Source organism: Onychostruthus taczanowskii, unplaced genomic scaffold (assembly GCF_017590055.1).
Source record: "Onychostruthus taczanowskii isolate IOZ18803 unplaced genomic scaffold, ASM1759005v1 scaffold30, whole genome shotgun sequence".
NCBI classification, from domain to species: domain Eukaryota; kingdom Metazoa; phylum Chordata; class Aves; order Passeriformes; family Passeridae; genus Onychostruthus; species Onychostruthus taczanowskii.
Window position 1 is genome coordinate 1,739,249 of NW_024500350.1, and position 15,769 is coordinate 1,755,017.

At 49.0% G+C, this 15,769-nt stretch overlaps 3 protein-coding genes across 4 annotated transcripts in view; 1 reads left to right on the forward strand and 2 right to left on the reverse strand.

The window, feature by feature from the left end:
- Positions 1-8,572, reverse strand: CDK3 (cyclin dependent kinase 3). The gene is made up of 8 exons (XM_041408984.1): positions 8,469-8,572; positions 4,539-4,716; positions 3,558-3,635; positions 3,095-3,215; positions 2,432-2,602; positions 1,919-2,020; positions 1,254-1,457; positions 1-860 (listed from the first exon to the last, which is right to left on the reverse strand). The coding sequence occupies exons 2-8, from the start codon at positions 4,664-4,666 to the stop codon at positions 735-737; spliced, it is 930 nt and encodes a 309-aa protein (XP_041264918.1). The 5' UTR covers positions 4,667-4,716; positions 8,469-8,572; the 3' UTR covers positions 1-734.
- TEN1 (TEN1 subunit of CST complex) lies at positions 6,112-11,043 on the reverse strand. The gene is made up of 4 exons (XM_041408985.1): positions 10,893-11,043; positions 8,469-8,601; positions 8,192-8,349; positions 6,112-6,955 (listed from the first exon to the last, which is right to left on the reverse strand). The coding sequence occupies exons 1-4, from the start codon at positions 11,041-11,043 to the stop codon at positions 6,816-6,818; spliced, it is 582 nt and encodes a 193-aa protein (XP_041264919.1). The 3' UTR covers positions 6,112-6,815.
- The window catches only part of ACOX1 (acyl-CoA oxidase 1), a 20,675-nt gene continuing 15,277 nt past the window's right edge, over positions 10,372-15,769 (forward strand). For both annotated transcript variants that reach the window (XM_041408983.1, XM_041408982.1), the window contains exons 1-2: positions 10,372-10,579; positions 11,586-11,745. In XM_041408983.1, the coding sequence (XP_041264917.1) occupies positions 10,465-10,579; positions 11,586-11,745 (275 nt within the window). In that variant the 5' untranslated portion in view covers positions 10,372-10,464. The remainder of the gene's footprint in view (positions 10,580-11,585; positions 11,746-15,769) is intronic.

Consider the following 15,769-nt stretch of genomic DNA (forward strand, 5'->3'; position numbering starts at 1 on the left):
TTAAGATGTCAACACCACACCAAGAGTCAGAGACAATCCCCCAAACATTTGAACAGCAAAAAACATTTCCAAGGCAATAAAGCAAAGGGAAACAGCATTACAGCTGGAATGATGATGGAAAGCCAGTGGTTTAGGTGCTCCCTGTTTCCAGTCATATGCAGCAAGTGCTTTATCCTAAGTGGATCTGCTTTTATGCTAACTGGATCTTCTGGCTTCTTGGTCACAGCTAAGGCACAAATTAAGACACCTGATAGTGTTCTTCAGCTTGTGAAGGAGCAGGATGTCAGCTCTATTAAACAGCTCAGACTAAACAGCTTTTTTAGTGCTGAGAAGCCTGGCTGATAACAGCAGCAAAGGGCTGAGCAGAGAAGTGTCCCCCTTCCCTGATGCCAGCAACTGCCACCAACAGACCTGGGGATGCTCCAGTGCTGGAGACAGAAGTCACTGTGTGTCACCTTAGATTACTAGTGGAAGGACAAATGCTCTCTTCTCTGCATTTCAGTGGTTTATGCTGATAAATTACCCTGACCTTTTGCACATGACCTCTTCAAAACAGCTCTCCAGGCTGTAACCCAAACTTTCCCCCAGCAACAGACTGAAAGTCTCTAAATGCCAAGAATGTCCCCTTCCAGGTTCCTCAAAAGAAACAAGACCCTGGGATCCCTGCTAAGTGCCCCAGACCACATCTGCAGTGCTACCTGGAAGTGCAAGAGCTTGGGGAGAGCTGTGTCCTGTCATCTGCAGTCTCTCCGCAGCACAGGCCGCTGTTCAGGGCTCCCAGAGTTTCTGCAGAGGAAGTACTGGTGGTTGAGGGCTGCTTTGGCTGAGATGCGCTTGCTGGGATCATACAGGAGCAACTGCTGCCAAGAGAAAAACACAGCAGATTTAGGATTTTAAAAACTGTGTGACTGGTTGCACCTGCACACAGCTGGGCTCAGTTGCAGATGTTGGTCCTGCCTTTTTCTGTCTCTGGGCTCCAGGAGTCGCCCACAATTGAAGTTACTCTGGGGATTATGTTAGAAGAGTTCCTTGACTCCCAATGCACTGGTTCCTAGAGGAACCTGCAATGACAGTCCTTCTTCAGAGTAAGACTGAGCCCTATTCCATGAACTGGTGCTTCTACAATGTCAGAGGTGAGCATTCAACCCAGATCAGCTACACTTCCAGGTAATTAAATCTCAAATATCCCTGTTCCCTGCCCAGTTTGAAAATGTCCTGCCTATCCCCAGGCCCTGTTCTGAGCCCTCACTCACCGTCAGTAAGTCTCTCCCATCTCGATCTAAGTTTGGAACAATGTCCTTCATCTCCTTCCTTGGCCACCGGGGAAAGCTGCCCTTGTAGTCAGGGAGCTGGGTCACACCAGGCCACGTCACCTCGGTGGGAGTGCCCAGAGTGCGAAAGATCTGGAAGAGCTGATCGATCTCAGAGTCCCCTGGAAACAGGGCCTTCCTGGTCATCTGGGGGAAGAAAAGAAAAAGCCAGTTCCCACCTTTCCATCAGTTGTGTGCCCTATTTCCTGCTGCAAGCAGCCTTCTGTCCCAGCAGGTGCAAACAACTGCACAGACCAGGGCAGTTACAATGCAGTGATTCTGCCAGGCAGGGGCTGGGAACATCACAGGTGTCTGACTGCTTGCTCCCACTCTTGGCTGCCTCTGTCCTGCCTGCTCTGCAGCTCAGGGACTTTGGGAATGAGGAAAAGTGGTGTTATACTGCAGAGCTAACCACAGCTCTTCCAAGGGGAGTATGGACCCCTAGGAGATCCATTCTGCCACATCACGAGAGTGCTTGTTCTCTGAAGCCCACCATGTGGACATCTGGAAGAGTCATCTCCTCCCAGGGTCAAAATGCTGCAGCAATAAGGCTGAAGTTGCAACTGCCTCCTCTGGCTCAAGAAAGAGATTATTTAAACCCATCCTACCATTTCTGCAAAGATGCAGCCGATGCTCCAGATATCCACAGGGGTAGAGTAGTATCTGCATCCCAGCAGTATCTCAGGGGCTCGGTACCACAGAGTCACCACCTGGAAAGGAACCAACAAACAAACTGTGTCTGGTTTCCCTGGATGAAACCATGGTGTGGGACCCTCCCTTCTCAGCTGTAATGGAGTGACTGTACAAATCAGAGCATGCTAAGGCCCTGCTGAATTTACAGACACTTTAGTGCCTGCCAGGTTGGGATTAACAGAACATTCTTCAAAAACACGCTCTGGAACAATTAAGTGTACCCTGTGGAGAGAAGGTGGGAGCCCAGCTGGCAGCCTGACTCCAGTAGACAGCACACCTTGTGGGGACATGGAGGTCCCTTAGCTGCAGGTGAGGTTAAGAGCACACTCCTGGCATGGCTATGCCTGTGTTATGGATGAGCAACTTGTGCTGCTGCTGTTCACCCACTCTCTGGATTTTGTACCCCACTCAGGGAGCCTCAACACTACCTCATGAGTGTATGTGCGGAGGGGGACCCCGAAAGCTCTTGCCAGTCCAAAATCAGCCAGCTTGATTGCTCCTGCTTCATTAATGAGCAAGTTCTGTGGCTTCAAGTCCCTGTGGATGACCCTGTGCGAGTGGCAGAAGCTCACACCCTGCAGCAGCTGGAAAAGGTAGTTCTGAAGAGAGAAGAGATTTCAGATGAGGCCATGATGAAAACACCTTGAACTCTGGGTTGTGTGAACCAACGCACTTTGGATCTCTTATAGATCTGAATGGGAAGAAAGCCCTTGTTACAGTGCAGCATCAGGCTTATGGGCCAGTTCTCAGAGATACACACAAACTGCTGCCATGCCATGTGGGCACAGAGATACTCTGGTCCAGGCACTGTCCTTCTCTTCCACCCACCCATTACTGACTACAAAGGCAATTAGCAAAAGATCTTCCTTTGTTCTGCAGCAAGATAGGCTGGAGAGCCTGGAAACTGCTGGGAAATAAACATTTCTGAGCAATAGTGCCATGAGAGTTTTCCAGCTGAAATGTTTGAGATCTGGGAGGCTGAGGAATCATTTCCAGGCCCAGTCTGAGCAGCTCCGAGATGCCTCTGCCCAGCAGAAGGCAGCAGGGACATGCTGTCTGTCCTGCCTGTTGGCAATCCTTCCATGCTGTACCTTGACCAAGCTTAAAGGAAGCTCTCCAGCTTGGCATGAGTCCATGTACTTCTTCAGGTCCTGATTCAGATACTCAAACACCATATAGAGCTTCTTCTGGCTATGTATGACATCCAGGAGCCTGTAAAGGAAGTACAGGCTCTCCCCTCAATATGTGCTCCAAACCTCTGTAAATACCCAAACATCCCTCCTCCCACAGATGCCTCTGCTCTGTTGGTCCTTTGGAGAAGAGAGGGGCAGTTTAAGGGCAGAATCTAGTATGGGGCAGCAGCAGTATGCTGGTGAAGTGGCAGACCCGTGAAGTATTGCTGAAAGCCAGGGAAGTGTAAGGGATTCCTGCATTTTGCTGTGTATTTTGGCCCTGCCTATGCAGTTGAGGAAGGACAGAAAAACCCCCTTGCTGCCTGCTCCCAGAGCAGGAGCTCATGGATGAGCGGGTGAAGAGGGTGTATCCAGGTCTTACCTGACTATGTTCGGGTGCTTCAGCTCTTTCAGCAGTGAGATTTCTCGGATCGCAGTGCTGGGGACACCCTCTGACTCCCTGTGGCAGAGACAGGCTGTACTGCACCCCATAACCCAGGGGGATCCCACAGCCCAGTGGGGCTCTGTGTCCCTTCCTTCTTCCAATGTACCCCAAGGGAGCATTTGGGTTTGAGCAGTGGCTGGGGTGGGCTGGGGTGAGGCAGGGGGAAATGGAGTTGTGGGCAGGGAGAGGAAGGGGATGACCTAAACATGCAAGCCTTGGGGCAAAGCTTGTTTGGAAGCACCTAAGGGTGCTTCTAGAGAAGCAATAATGTATTAATTACCCAGTTCTTTCTTTTTGTAGGTGGGGGAAAATGAAAGCTCTTTGCCCCTCAGGTAGCCACCTCCCCCACGCTGAGGGGCCACCATGGGGTGCAGCCCCAGCATATTGGCTCCCAGTCCAGGCAGACATCCCTCACTGTGCACACAGCTCAGGGATGACCCAGGGGAACAGCAATAAGCTTTTACCTGCTCAGTACACCCTGGATGGCCGAGGCTGACTCTGCCTGACCTGCACAGCACAGCCCTGAGGGAGATATTACCTCACAACATGGCAGCCGTTTCCCCCTGCCCTGTGCCGTGGACCCAGGGGCAAGTGGTGCTGGGTCAGGCCCTAAACACTCACACAAAGATTTTGAGCTGCTGGCTTAGCAATGGGTTAAATCAGCTCTTTTTTAGATCATCTAAAAGTTGGGGTCTTCCCTGTGGACCCACACAGCTGCCATGCCCATGAGACACGGAGCCCCCAAGCCCTCCAGACAATACTCCCTTTGGCTCTGCCTTTCCTGGTGCCACAATACACAAGATTATTTTAATCCTAGAGACACCTTTTTCCCCCTCACGTGAGGCTTTTTTGTGCCTCTCGCACCGTACTGGGCACAGGCCTGGCGCCATGGCAGGCCCAGGGCTTTGCCTCACTCACGCGTCCAGGCGGATCTTCTTGAGGGCCACCAGCTGCCCCGTGCGCTTGTTGCGAGCCTTGTACACCACGCCATAGGTGCCCTCCCCAATCTTCTCCACCTTCTGGAAGGACGCCTGGATGGCCTCCATGAGGCTGCCCTCAGCCTGGCGGTGGCAGTGGGGGCGGCTGGCACCGCGCTCTGAGGGGAGGGAAAAAAGCGGGAAACAAAAAGGTGAATGTGGGGAAAGCGTTTGAGCCCCCCAGGTGTCCCCTGAGGTGCAAGCGGGGTCTGGGTCCCACCCTGGTGCTCCCTCAGCCTTGAGGAAGCCCTCAGGGACCTGCCTGGGGCAGCTGTGAGTGGACAGGGCGGCCTGGTGGGCTCTGGGGTGTCCGGGGAGCTTCAGGTGGACAGAGCCACGCAGGAGCCACCCAGGGCTGGCTGTTCTGCTGCCCAGGTCGTGCAGTGTGCTGGCTACAGCCAAAAACTGAGGAAAATTGATGTACAGATGTACTTTGGGGCCTCAGGAAGAGCAGCATGAACTGCACAGGGCCAGGGGAAGCTCTCCTGCTCCATCTGCACCGTGCTGGGAATTGGTGGAGTAATTGGGTTAATAATTATGGCTCCCTGGGACATGCTGAGGGCAAACACCCAGCAGAAATGTCTTTTTTATTGTTTGGTTGGTTTGGAGGGAGGGGGAGGTTTTGCTGTGGGGTTTTTTTTTTGGGGTTGGGGTTTTTTGCTTGTAGTTTTTTTGGGTTTTTGTTTGGTTTTTTTGTCAGGGTTTTTTGTGGGGCTTTTTTTTTTTTGTTTGTTTTTGGGATTTTTTGTGTTGTGCGGGGTTTCTTTTTATTTTTTGTCTTTTTTTTCCCCTTTTATTTTGTCTTGCACAATTGTCCCTTGAACCTCCCCAACATGGGCTGTGCTGCTCAGTCAGCTTTTCGGGAGATGTCCTTGAAGGGGAATTAATCATTGACTTGATAGCTGGCAGAAGACGAGATTATTTTAATCTTATGTATTGTGGCACCAGGAAAGGCAGAGGCAAAGGGAATTTCATCTGGAGGACTTGGGGGCTCCATGCCTCTGGGTGGGCATGGACATTGCAGCTGTGTGGGTCCACAGGGAAGACAACAGTTTTAGGTGCCCTAAAAAAGGGCTGACTTAACCCATTGCTGAGCCAGCAGCTCAAAATCTTTGAGTGCAAGTAGAAAAGGCTGGAGATGGCTGCATTGCCCTGCAAACCACAGGCATGGCTCACTCCAAATTTGGGGATTTCCACAGTACAGGAGAGTCTTCCCTCCCTTGCACAAACATTTGATTCTCATGTCACATTAGCAATGTTCTGTCCTTTTGTCAATGGTTTAATACAGCTGTGTGGGCCTGGCACTATGTTCTTCAACCAGAGTGGCTCTGATGTAATTTCACCTCCTTTTCTCGCAACCTTTTTAGAGCCAGCCACTTCCATACACACCCAGTACTTAGGAGGAGAAAAACTGAATTTTCTTACATCATCTATAGGGTTTGTACAGGGCCTAACACATCTGACTTGGCAAGAAAGAGGGATTTAATCAATAAAACGCAGGCTGCCTTATTTTTTCATCTTTATTTAGGAAAATTTCATACAAAATCTTTTGATACTTCAAAAATAGTGATTTCAGCTCTCTTAAACTTAGCTATGTCAAGGAAGAAAGTCAAGTACTCAGGGTACTGCAAATATTTATTTTAGAGTTAGAATTAATCCTCCCCTTAGATACCAGTTCTTCCCACCTGAAGAGGCAGGTGCTACTGAAAATAGTGACTCTTTGTTCTTCTTGTTTCTTTGGTCAGTCCAGATAGGTGAGTGTTTTGCCAGGAATGTTCCTTGTGGCAGCTGAGTCAGGGTTCCCCAATACAGGCACTCATGGGCCCACAGCCAGGCAGAGCTAATGAACTTTGTGCTAATACCCTTTTCCCCCATCTGCCAAAGGTGAGCTGCTTAACTCCACATTCAGAGACTTCTTCTGACTTCTTTCACAATGCACAATAGGAAGAACCAGTCTAACCCAAGTGTTCCCTTTCCTTAGCCACCCTTTCAAGCAAACAACAAACCTGCTTCCCAGAGCTATTTTCAGTCATGACACCTGGGGCAGGAATGGAGAGCCCACAGTCACACACATTGAGTCAGTCTTCAAAGTGTTTCCCTGCTCAGTGACTTTGCTGTTTGCCACAGCAAATTTACTAAATTACCCTAATTTACTTTGAACATATTTGCTGCAAATGGTAGTGCAAGGACCAGCGTGTGGCTGGTCTCAGAGCTGCTGTCAGGATGTGCTGCTTTCCCTCTGCTCCTGCCTCTCATTGAAGTATTTCCTCTGCTCCTGTATGGCTTGTTCCAGCAGGGCCACATTCATCCCCTCCACACAGGTCAATATTCGTGCTTTTACCACAGGACTGGAAGTTTCTGGAGAAAGGAAAACAGACAGGGAAGCTTGGAGACAGAGAGTTCCCTCAGGCAACATATGACTCAAGCTGGGCAAATAATCATAGCCTGAGAACTTCAGGAAACCAGGCTGGCTGAATGCTGCCACTGATGTGAGCAGCAGGAGCAGCTTAATTCTCTGATGTGCTTTCCCTCTGCCTTGATGGCTACAAAATGCTGGTGACTGACACTGCACTCTCCCTGCACTGGGGAACAGTGCCAGTGCCTGCCATCTGTCTACTTTGTGGCTGGATGCATTTTGGTTTTCCCTGGCTGAAAAGCAGCAGTGATGGGTCCGAGCTCATTTCTGAACGTCCCTGTGCAGACAAGAGGGCTTGGAAGAGGCTCAAAGCTGGCTGCAACCAACAGTTCATTGGTGGCATTTAAGTGGCAACATGGAGCTGCACAGAAGGGGCCAAACCTTGGTGACATAGCCTTGGTGACACAGCCACCATCTCAGCCTGCTCCCCTTCCACCCCTGCAAAATGGGGCCAACTTCCTCCTAGGCTGGGATGACCAAAAAAACAATTTTCTAAAGGAATTTTGCAGCAGTGGCTTAGCAGGCCACTCTCCAGCGGCCACGTGAAGTGTGGCTTTCCACATGCCACTGAGGATTTCTATGGCATGAATGCAAATGCTTTTTATCAGGTGTGGCCAAGATAACAAAGAGTTTGCTTCACCATCCCATGGCTCAGCTCAGATCAACTCCCCATACAAAGCACTAAGCAGCTGGAACACAGGGCACCCCAGAAAAGGACAACAGGGTGCCCTGCATGACAGTGTCTGCCAGCATTCCTCACATGTCTGAGGGCAAGGATAATATATTATTAGAGCCTTTCAAGGATGGCAAAGACCAACCTAGTCACTTGCAATGAGGTATTGCTGCAATCTGCCACGTTTAGGGTGAAGACAGTGTGGTGGCTGGCAGCCATGCCAGAAGGCTTTTTAGGTTTCACAAGCATAGCAATGTGGCTGAAATGCTTCCTGTTTCTAAAAAAATCTGTGCCAGAGGACCAGATTTTCACCAAGATAAGGGTGGCTCTTCTCATCGTCAGCGGGAACAGACAGGCTGCTCCTACCTTGAATCACATGCTCGTGTGATGGAGGAGCTGCATGAGAAGAGCCTTGGTCCAGGCTGTCCTCAGTGACTCAAGGAGCCCCAAAAGAGCTGATGTACCATGAAGAGCAGCAAAGGGTACCAGTTCCCGGAGCATTTACCTTCCCTGTGTTCAGCCTCTCCCAGGACCATGTAGGAAGATCCCACTTGGGCTTGGAATGGCTCCACAAACTTGGTGTCAACATAGACCTGGTACTGAGCCGAGTTGTGCTGCGTGGTGAGAATGGCTTCAGATCGGGCCAGGTCATAGCAGCATAACCTGGGAATGATCAATTTGGGAAGCTCAGCTGTGCAGAAATCCAATTACAAACCAAAAGGGGGTGCTCAGTCAGTGAAGGAAAGGCCCGGCCTGCAAGGAGAGCAGGGTACCCTTCTCACCTGCCAAATGTCCTCAGTGTCTTCCCCTCGGGGACCGAGCTGTTGATCTCCCACGGGAAGTAATAGACAGCAGCACTTGGCAGCATCTCACACAACAGCTGACCTGCAGTAAAGCAAAAGGTCTGACTCCATGCTTCTCCAGTACCTGATCCAAATTGTAAGTGATACTGCCCTTCAAGTCCTCCCTTGCCCAGGTTCCACCATCCAGGGGGCTGCAAGAGCTTCACAGCTTCCCTGCTGAGTCCTATTTGCAACTCACTGCATATGCCAAGCTCAGGGCATCCTGGCACAAAGAGGAGCTGCCTAGTCCCACACAACCCAGCATGAACTACAGGCAGCTCACCAGGTCCTCTGGGTCTCCCCCAGGCTATGCATGAGTTGAGAAAAGTTAAGGAAGTGGGGAGAATGGTGACTGGGAAGTTCAGAGAGTGTGAGGGACTGGGATAGCCTCAGCTGCTGGGGTGACAGAGTACTATGCAGCAAGACTTATGGAATGATCCCAAGCCTGTTCTCTTACTGCAACATAAAAAAAGTTCTGGCAGTGTCTGATCCTGCAGCTGGAGAACGATAAACTGGACCCAAACCAGCCTAGTTTCATCAGAAGTCTGGCAGGGTTTAGCAGACAGCGAGGAGTGAGAAGGATTAATTCCAAGGCAAGGCTCAGGTGGGAGCTCCTGCGGTGGAGCAGGGCTGGCACAGGCAAGTCAGCCACAGCACAGAGCACACAGAAAGGCAGGAATGCAAAGCAGCTTCAGCAGAGTTCTAACCCTGCCCAGTCAATGCCTGGCTCCTGCCTGTGCCCTGAAGTGGGTTTTTTTGGCATAATTTTCCTTCTGATCTCCCTTGCAGGCTGCCTGTGTTTGGAATGTTTTCATGCTTCGTTTACCGCTTTTCTCTTTTTTTTTTTGTTTGTTTTGCCTTTCTGTGGGGGACCCCAAGAGCTGCACAACAGCCAGGCAGGGAGGGAGTCCTGCCACTCACACAAGTGGGTCCACCGATGGGCATTCAAGGACCCCCAAGACGGATTACTCAGCAGAGGGGACAGTGAGCTGACACACGTGCTGTGGCTTTAATGCTTGGTGTCCCTTCCCCACCCCATGCATTGCTCACGGTATTGTCACCTTGCAAAATGCCCCATGGAGGACTGACTCTGTGGGAGGCTGGGGAAACCAGGGCGATCCTGGCTTACCCCATCCCTGCACATGCCTCCCTCTCGGCCTGCTGCCCCACAGTCCCAGGCCAGGCTGTGGGCACCCAGAGCGCGCTGAAAAACCCCTCTGGCAGGGTCGCAAGCCACCTCCCCGCCCTCTGCAGCTCCGTGCATCCCCGCCGCACCTAACATTCAAACAGCAGGGACAATTCTGCACGTCCAGAAGGGCAAAGGCTGTCCTGTACCGCTCGGGTTTTGCTCCTGAATCACGCTGTGCAGCAAGGTGGATCAGCCAGGGATGCAAGACGCCCAGTGTGCATTTAATGCACTTTTTAACGCATGGAGTCACTTGGGTTGTAAAAGCCATACCCCAGTCACCACACATCCTGTGCTACCTATTGCATGCGCCAGCTCCACCGCAGGACCTTGCAGAAAGATTTACGGCAGGCCCAGCCCCGAGCGCAGCCCTTTACACGCAGATCCACAGCACTATCCAACACCGTACTGAACGCGGGCACAAACGCAGCCCGCTAACGGCACCTCATGAGCTGTTTATTTAATTAGCAGCTCCGTGCCGATGCCATGTGTGCCGGGCACTCTCGCAGCGCTGCTCCGTGCCCACCACAGCGCGATTTAAGGCACCGCTCCCAGCACTCACCGCTCCGCCATCGCCTCCCGCGGGAAGGGCGGGCAGCGGAGGCACCCACGTGCTCAGGAACCACGTGGCGTCGCGGGAGTGACGTCACGCGGGGGCGGGGCCGGCGCAGCGGGGACGGGAAAGGATCGGGATCGGGATTGGGATTGAGATTGAGATTGGAACTGGGATCGGGCAGAGCCGCCGCCGCGATGTCGGTGAACGCGGACCTGCGGAGGGAGCGCGCCGCCGCCGCCTTCCAGCCCGAGCTGCTCACCCACATCCTAGACGGCGGCCCTGAGCGCACCCGCCGCCGCAAGGAGATCGGTGAGGGAGGGCCCGGGCCGTGGGGACGGGGAGAGACAGCCCCGGTCAGGGCTCGGAGGGGGAGAAGGATGTGCGGGGGTGGGAAGGGGAGAGGCTGCGTGGTGGGGGAGACCCAGGGAGAGCGGGATACTGGGCGAGGAGCCTCGGGGGAGGTGAGGAGCCACGAAGTTGTGAGGGGGTCGTGGGGCGGGGGAGGGTGTGGAGGCGCTTTCGTGGAGAGGGGAGACCCCAAGGAGGGGAGAAAGCTCTGAGGAGAGGGTTTGCAGGTGGAGGGTCAGCGTAAGGGATGGGTTTGGAGGGGAACAGGAGCTGCGTCCCCCTCTTCTCCCCAGAATGGGTGTAGGGTGGCCCTGATAGAGCAGTGTCCTTTTACTTCTCTGTTTCCCCTTCCTCCAGAGGGTCAGAAGCGGCTTCCCATGGGCATTTCTCATGGGCTCTGTCCCCTCCTTTTTCCTTCCTGGCATGCTCTTGCCCAACAGTACAAATGTCATCTGTTTGTCAACCGGCACGATGTGGTTATGAGAGATTAATGAGCTACTTCCAGGCTGTTCCCTGGGCTGGGGCTGTCAGAGGCTGCTGTTGTGTAACTTCTGCCAAAGGGGGGACACAGAAAGTCTGTGCTCCCTGGGCACCTTGTTTTCCAGCTGGCACAGGGGGAATAGTAACTGTGCCCTTCTGCTGGAGTTGCATGGGGTTCAGAGTTCACAAGGCTGCCTGAGCCTCTGGGGCTGTTGCTGAGGGACCTGCTGGTCTTACATCAGTGAATTGCCCTCCTGCCAAGTCCAGAGTGCTTTGAGCTGAAAGTGGGGTTTATGTGTGGAATGGGAGTGCCAGCAGCTCTCAAAGAGCTTTGATTTCACTCTCATTTTGTTAACTTCTAATTTTATTTTCAGTTTTTTGATACCCCTGCCTTGAGGTAGAGCTGGGTAAAATGCTGGGTTGTTGCTCACTCCCTGCTGAGGTTTGTGGAAACTGAGCTTGTTTTCCTCTTCTGTTCTGTCCCCAGAGGCCTTAGTTCTTAATGACCCTGACTTCCAACACGAGGATTTGAACTTCCTGTCCCGTAGCCAGCGCTATGAGCAAGCCATCAGGAAGAGCTCCTTGATGGTGATGAAGCTAAGGGAATATGGAATTGCAGATCCTGAGGAGATCTACTGGTTTAAAAGGTACCCAAAAAGATCCAGAGTTTGCTTCTTGTACTTCAGTCATCAGCAGGGATGCTAGGGTTGTGCTTTTTTCCTGTGTTTGTTGTCTGAAGGAAGCTCAAAACCTGTATAAAAGCCCACTCAAGTCTGGCTTCAGTGAATTTCAGATGAAACCCTGAATTCCTGAATGTGGTGTTTTCTTAGGGTTTTTTTTTTTTTTAAGAGAAATGCAACATTAACAATGATACGCTGTTCTGTATGTGTGGTGCAGAAACTAAAAAACAGAGCTTGAAGTCAGATTTTTTTTCCCAAAAAGAATAAAAAAATCATACAGAATTACTTTGAATCTGAATAGATCTGATGAGTTTGCAGCTTCTAATGAAATCTCTAAAAGCTGATTACTTCACTTTGCACTTAGACTCAATAAAGTCACATTGCAGAGATACTTGAAACTATTCCAAGATGGTTTATAAGTTCTTGTGTGTCACTGTCTGTTCTGGCTCCCTCCTCTAAGCTCCAGAGGTTCTCTTTGACCCAGAGGCTTTTTGTTGTACCTGACCTTTGGTTTATCTGATAGTACCACCTTTGGATCAAGTTAATGTAAACAAGACTGTCTTTACATCTGAGTTTTCATTCCTTCCAGAAGAAATTAGAACTCAGTTCCTGATTTTCATGCATTTCTCCCCCTAATTCTGTTAAACTCTGATTTAATCATACAGAAACTGATAAGAGAGAAGGTACACAGATCTAGAAATCTGCCATAATCCCATGGATATATCCTCTGGCACATTAAATAATGAACCACAAGCCCCCTCTGACTGGTTTTGTAGAAAAGCTGTCACGGGCCCCAGGGCGTGACCCTTGGCACTAGGAAATTGAAGTCATCCTGTGCACTGTGGTTTTACTTTCAGAGAAACTGGTCTGCACTGACCTGTGTCATGAAGGTTCTCATGGAAGTAATGTAAATAATTTGAAAATCAACATTGGTGGACAGCGATAACAGGGAACAAGTTCAGTGACAGCAGTGGATTATTCAGGTGCTGCACAGCCAAAGTTAATTTTTTTTTTTCCTACACAAGGTTTATTGAAAGTGATGGGGAAGTTTCTTAATTTATTTATTTATTTCTACAGAAAAAAATCAGCAAAGTCTATCCAGTCTATCAGATGGAAAATTTTAAACAATTTTCTGTCTTTTTGTGGCATTAATGACAATATTATATGAAAACAGACTTTTCTGAAGTAGTCAAATGAGACATTCTAGTTTTGTCTTTCCATAAACTTACTTTGGAGTCAGCAATTCTTCAGTGAGTGAAAGTTTAATAAATATTTCATGCAGATACCAAATAGTACCTCCATATCTAACATGGCATGAATGGTCAGGTGTGACTAATCAGAATTCACAGTCCAAAACCAACAGAAACAATAAAAAAGGTCCAAGGTGAAATCTAATTGCCACCATTCAGGATTTCAAAATATAATTGCAATTACTGTAGACTGACTATTTGCCATTGTTTATTTATTTTATATACCATATTTATTCTATAGTAACGTGTAACAGAATGAAGAGCAGTGCATAAACTTCTTGCCTACAGGTGAAGTGTGTTTGCTCTAAGAACTGTGCACTGTTGATATTCTGAAATGACTTCTTTACTGTAATCTGTGGTGTTGGCAAGGGAGGATGTAGGCTTGGTGCTGCTTAAAAAATTGATTAAATTAAAGGATTATTTTTTCATCCTTTGATTTCATTTGCATTTTAACATCTGTCCCCACTTTCCCACCTGCTGAGTGGTAAAGATTTTTTAAATTTGGTGAACTGCACCCAACTGACAAAATTATGTTTATTTCTATCCCATATCCAAACGTGCTAATTGATGTTAACTGGAAGTGACTTCATTAGTGCAAAAGCTGACCTGGGAAAAGTGTGTTTGGGCTTATTAATTTTTCCAAACTGAAAACTGAATGGATGTGATGTTGCAACATGCCTCAGATGACGTTTATGAAATAGACTGACATCCTTGATTCAGACACACAGTTGTATTTGTTGTGATTGACATTTCTGCTTATGGAAGCTTAAGAGATTTTGTCACTTATTCCCAAAAGGCAGGGACAGATATACATATGCAATCTTGAAGAATTTTTTCCTGTAGCTTTCCTAAAGTGCATCTAGAACATCTCTAGGTAGCTTTGCACATGACTCACCAACTTTATAGCTTGATTTATGAGTAGGTGAGGAGAAATGCTGCTTCCTTCACTGCCCTGAAGATATACTTAAACAATTGCTGCTGCTGCTGTGACATGTCCAAGTGAATGCTCCTCCTTCCTGTTTCCAAAGGGCTTTGTTGAACTCCAAATCATAAGAGGATCTATTAAATATACTTAATTGCTTTTCGTGTAATAATTCTTCTATGTTCATACTGCAGTTGCAGCTGTTGTGACTACAGCTTTGAAGGCCAGCAGCCTAAAAGTGCTAATATTTCAGATTTCTTTTACAGTCTAACTGCAGCAAAATGTAAGTCAGCATGAAAAATGGGAAATGTTTCTGGTGTAATGCTCCAACGCTCTTGGAAGAGAGCAGGCTGCCCAGTTTTAATTCACCTTCAACTTTAATTAACTTTCATTGAGGAAAACTGGATTAAACAAAGAAGTGAAAAAGAGTTGAGACAAACTGGGTGAAGGAAGAAGAGAAGATCTGAGAGCTGCTGGTCACCAGATGATTCCTGTGTTCATAAGCATTGCATGAGTGTGCACTTTCCCTGTTGGAATTTGTTTTTACATCTCTAAATTAGGACCTGGAGTACCTTTGAGCAAATCAAAGTAGAAAAACTCTACTATGGGCCCTACTTGCCACTGCTAAATTAATGCAGAATGAATGAGTCTGGCTTGATCTTACTTTGATAAAGCTGGAACAGGAGTTTATTGCCATAGGAGTTGTTAGCTCTGAAGCCAGTTAGCACAGCTCAAACACAGCTCCTGCTCCTTCTCCCCTGGGATGACCCTTCGTGCTCATCCTTAAAAGAGTTTCTTCAAGAGCTGCCCAAAGCAGAAAAGTTTGCACACAGACTAATGTAAAGGAAATGCCCCTGTTCTGTGACCCAGTTCTGCAGCCTGAGGACGGCTTTGCAGCTGTTCCTGTAGCTTTGGAGCCTCTGAACACACAGGCTTTTCTTCTGTCATCCTCTGTCTTGGGACAGTGACACACCTGTCACATAAGTGCCTTTTCCTGTGTGGGTGGCACTGGTTGCTGTGAAATCTGGGAAGGTCTGTATTGCCTAAGCACATATTACTACACAGCCTTCTCCCAGAAGTGGATTTGGAGCTGCAGCCTCGTTGTGACACTGGTTGTTGTAGCAAGGCTGACCTCAGAGCAGCTGGGCATTGATCAGATGGTCACTGCCACCATCAGTCTGATGGAGCAAAGCATTTGAGCAGTTACACACTGCAGCCTTTGGAGAACAGCCAATCCAGGTGCTGGGAGTGTTGAAATTGTAGTGGGAAGCAGTAAGAGTTCAGAGAAAGAAAACCTGTTGTTCCTCCCTTCACAGCTGGTACCTTTATGTTTGCCCTGTGTCTAGAGGAAAACAGGATTCTCGTTGTCATTCAAGTTGTTAAAAGGCACATTAAGGAAATCCTAAATCTGCAGTGTGGAGTATGCAGAGATGAACAGTTTCTGCTGTAATTTAATTTTCAGCTTAGTTAATGCTAGAAGCTGTTAAAATTCTGCACGGTTGGCTACAGAAACATCATGACCTGTGTTAAAGCATCCACTTGCAGAATGTCTGTTGTCTTCCTCCTGTCAGAGAAGGTAATAGTAATCATTAGATATCTGGCACTTGTGATTAAACTTCCTCATAGGCAGTGAAAGTTGCTGGTGTGACCTTTCAGAAGATTTTTGGGATGTTTTCCTGGAGCATTACCTTCAAAGAGGCAGTGTCTGGCCTGATTTTTTTCTGACAGCAAAGCATGTGCTGCACATTTTTCTCAAGTTCTTTCAATGACTGCTGAAAATATGCAGAGACCCATTCAAGCTCTTCCCAAGCTGCCCTGA

Bases quoted from the DNA above. Each gene is read 5' to 3' on its own strand.
- CDK3 (XM_041408984.1), bottom strand. From the start codon at position 4,666: ATGGAGGCCATCCAGGCGTCCTTCCAGAAGGTGGAGAAGATTGGGGAG. The intron at 2,603-3,094 runs GTACAGCATGGA...TTCTCTCTTCAG, and splicing joins TTCCTTTAAGCTTGGTCAAG to AACTACCTTTTCCAGCTGCT. The intron at 2,021-2,431 runs GTAGTGTTGAGG...GTTCCTTTCCAG, and splicing joins TCCGCACATACACTCATGAG to GTGGTGACTCTGTGGTACCG.
- TEN1 (XM_041408985.1), bottom strand. From the start codon at position 11,043: ATGCCAGGAAGGAAAAAGGAGGGGACAGAGCCCATGAGAAATGCCCAT. The intron at 8,350-8,468 runs GTGAGAAGGGTA...GATCATTCCCAG, and splicing joins ACACTGAGGACATTTGGCAG to GTTATGCTGCTATGACCTGG. The intron at 6,956-8,191 runs GTAAATGCTCCG...TCCTTTCTCCAG, and splicing joins AGAGGCTGAACACAGGGAAG to AAACTTCCAGTCCTGTGGTA.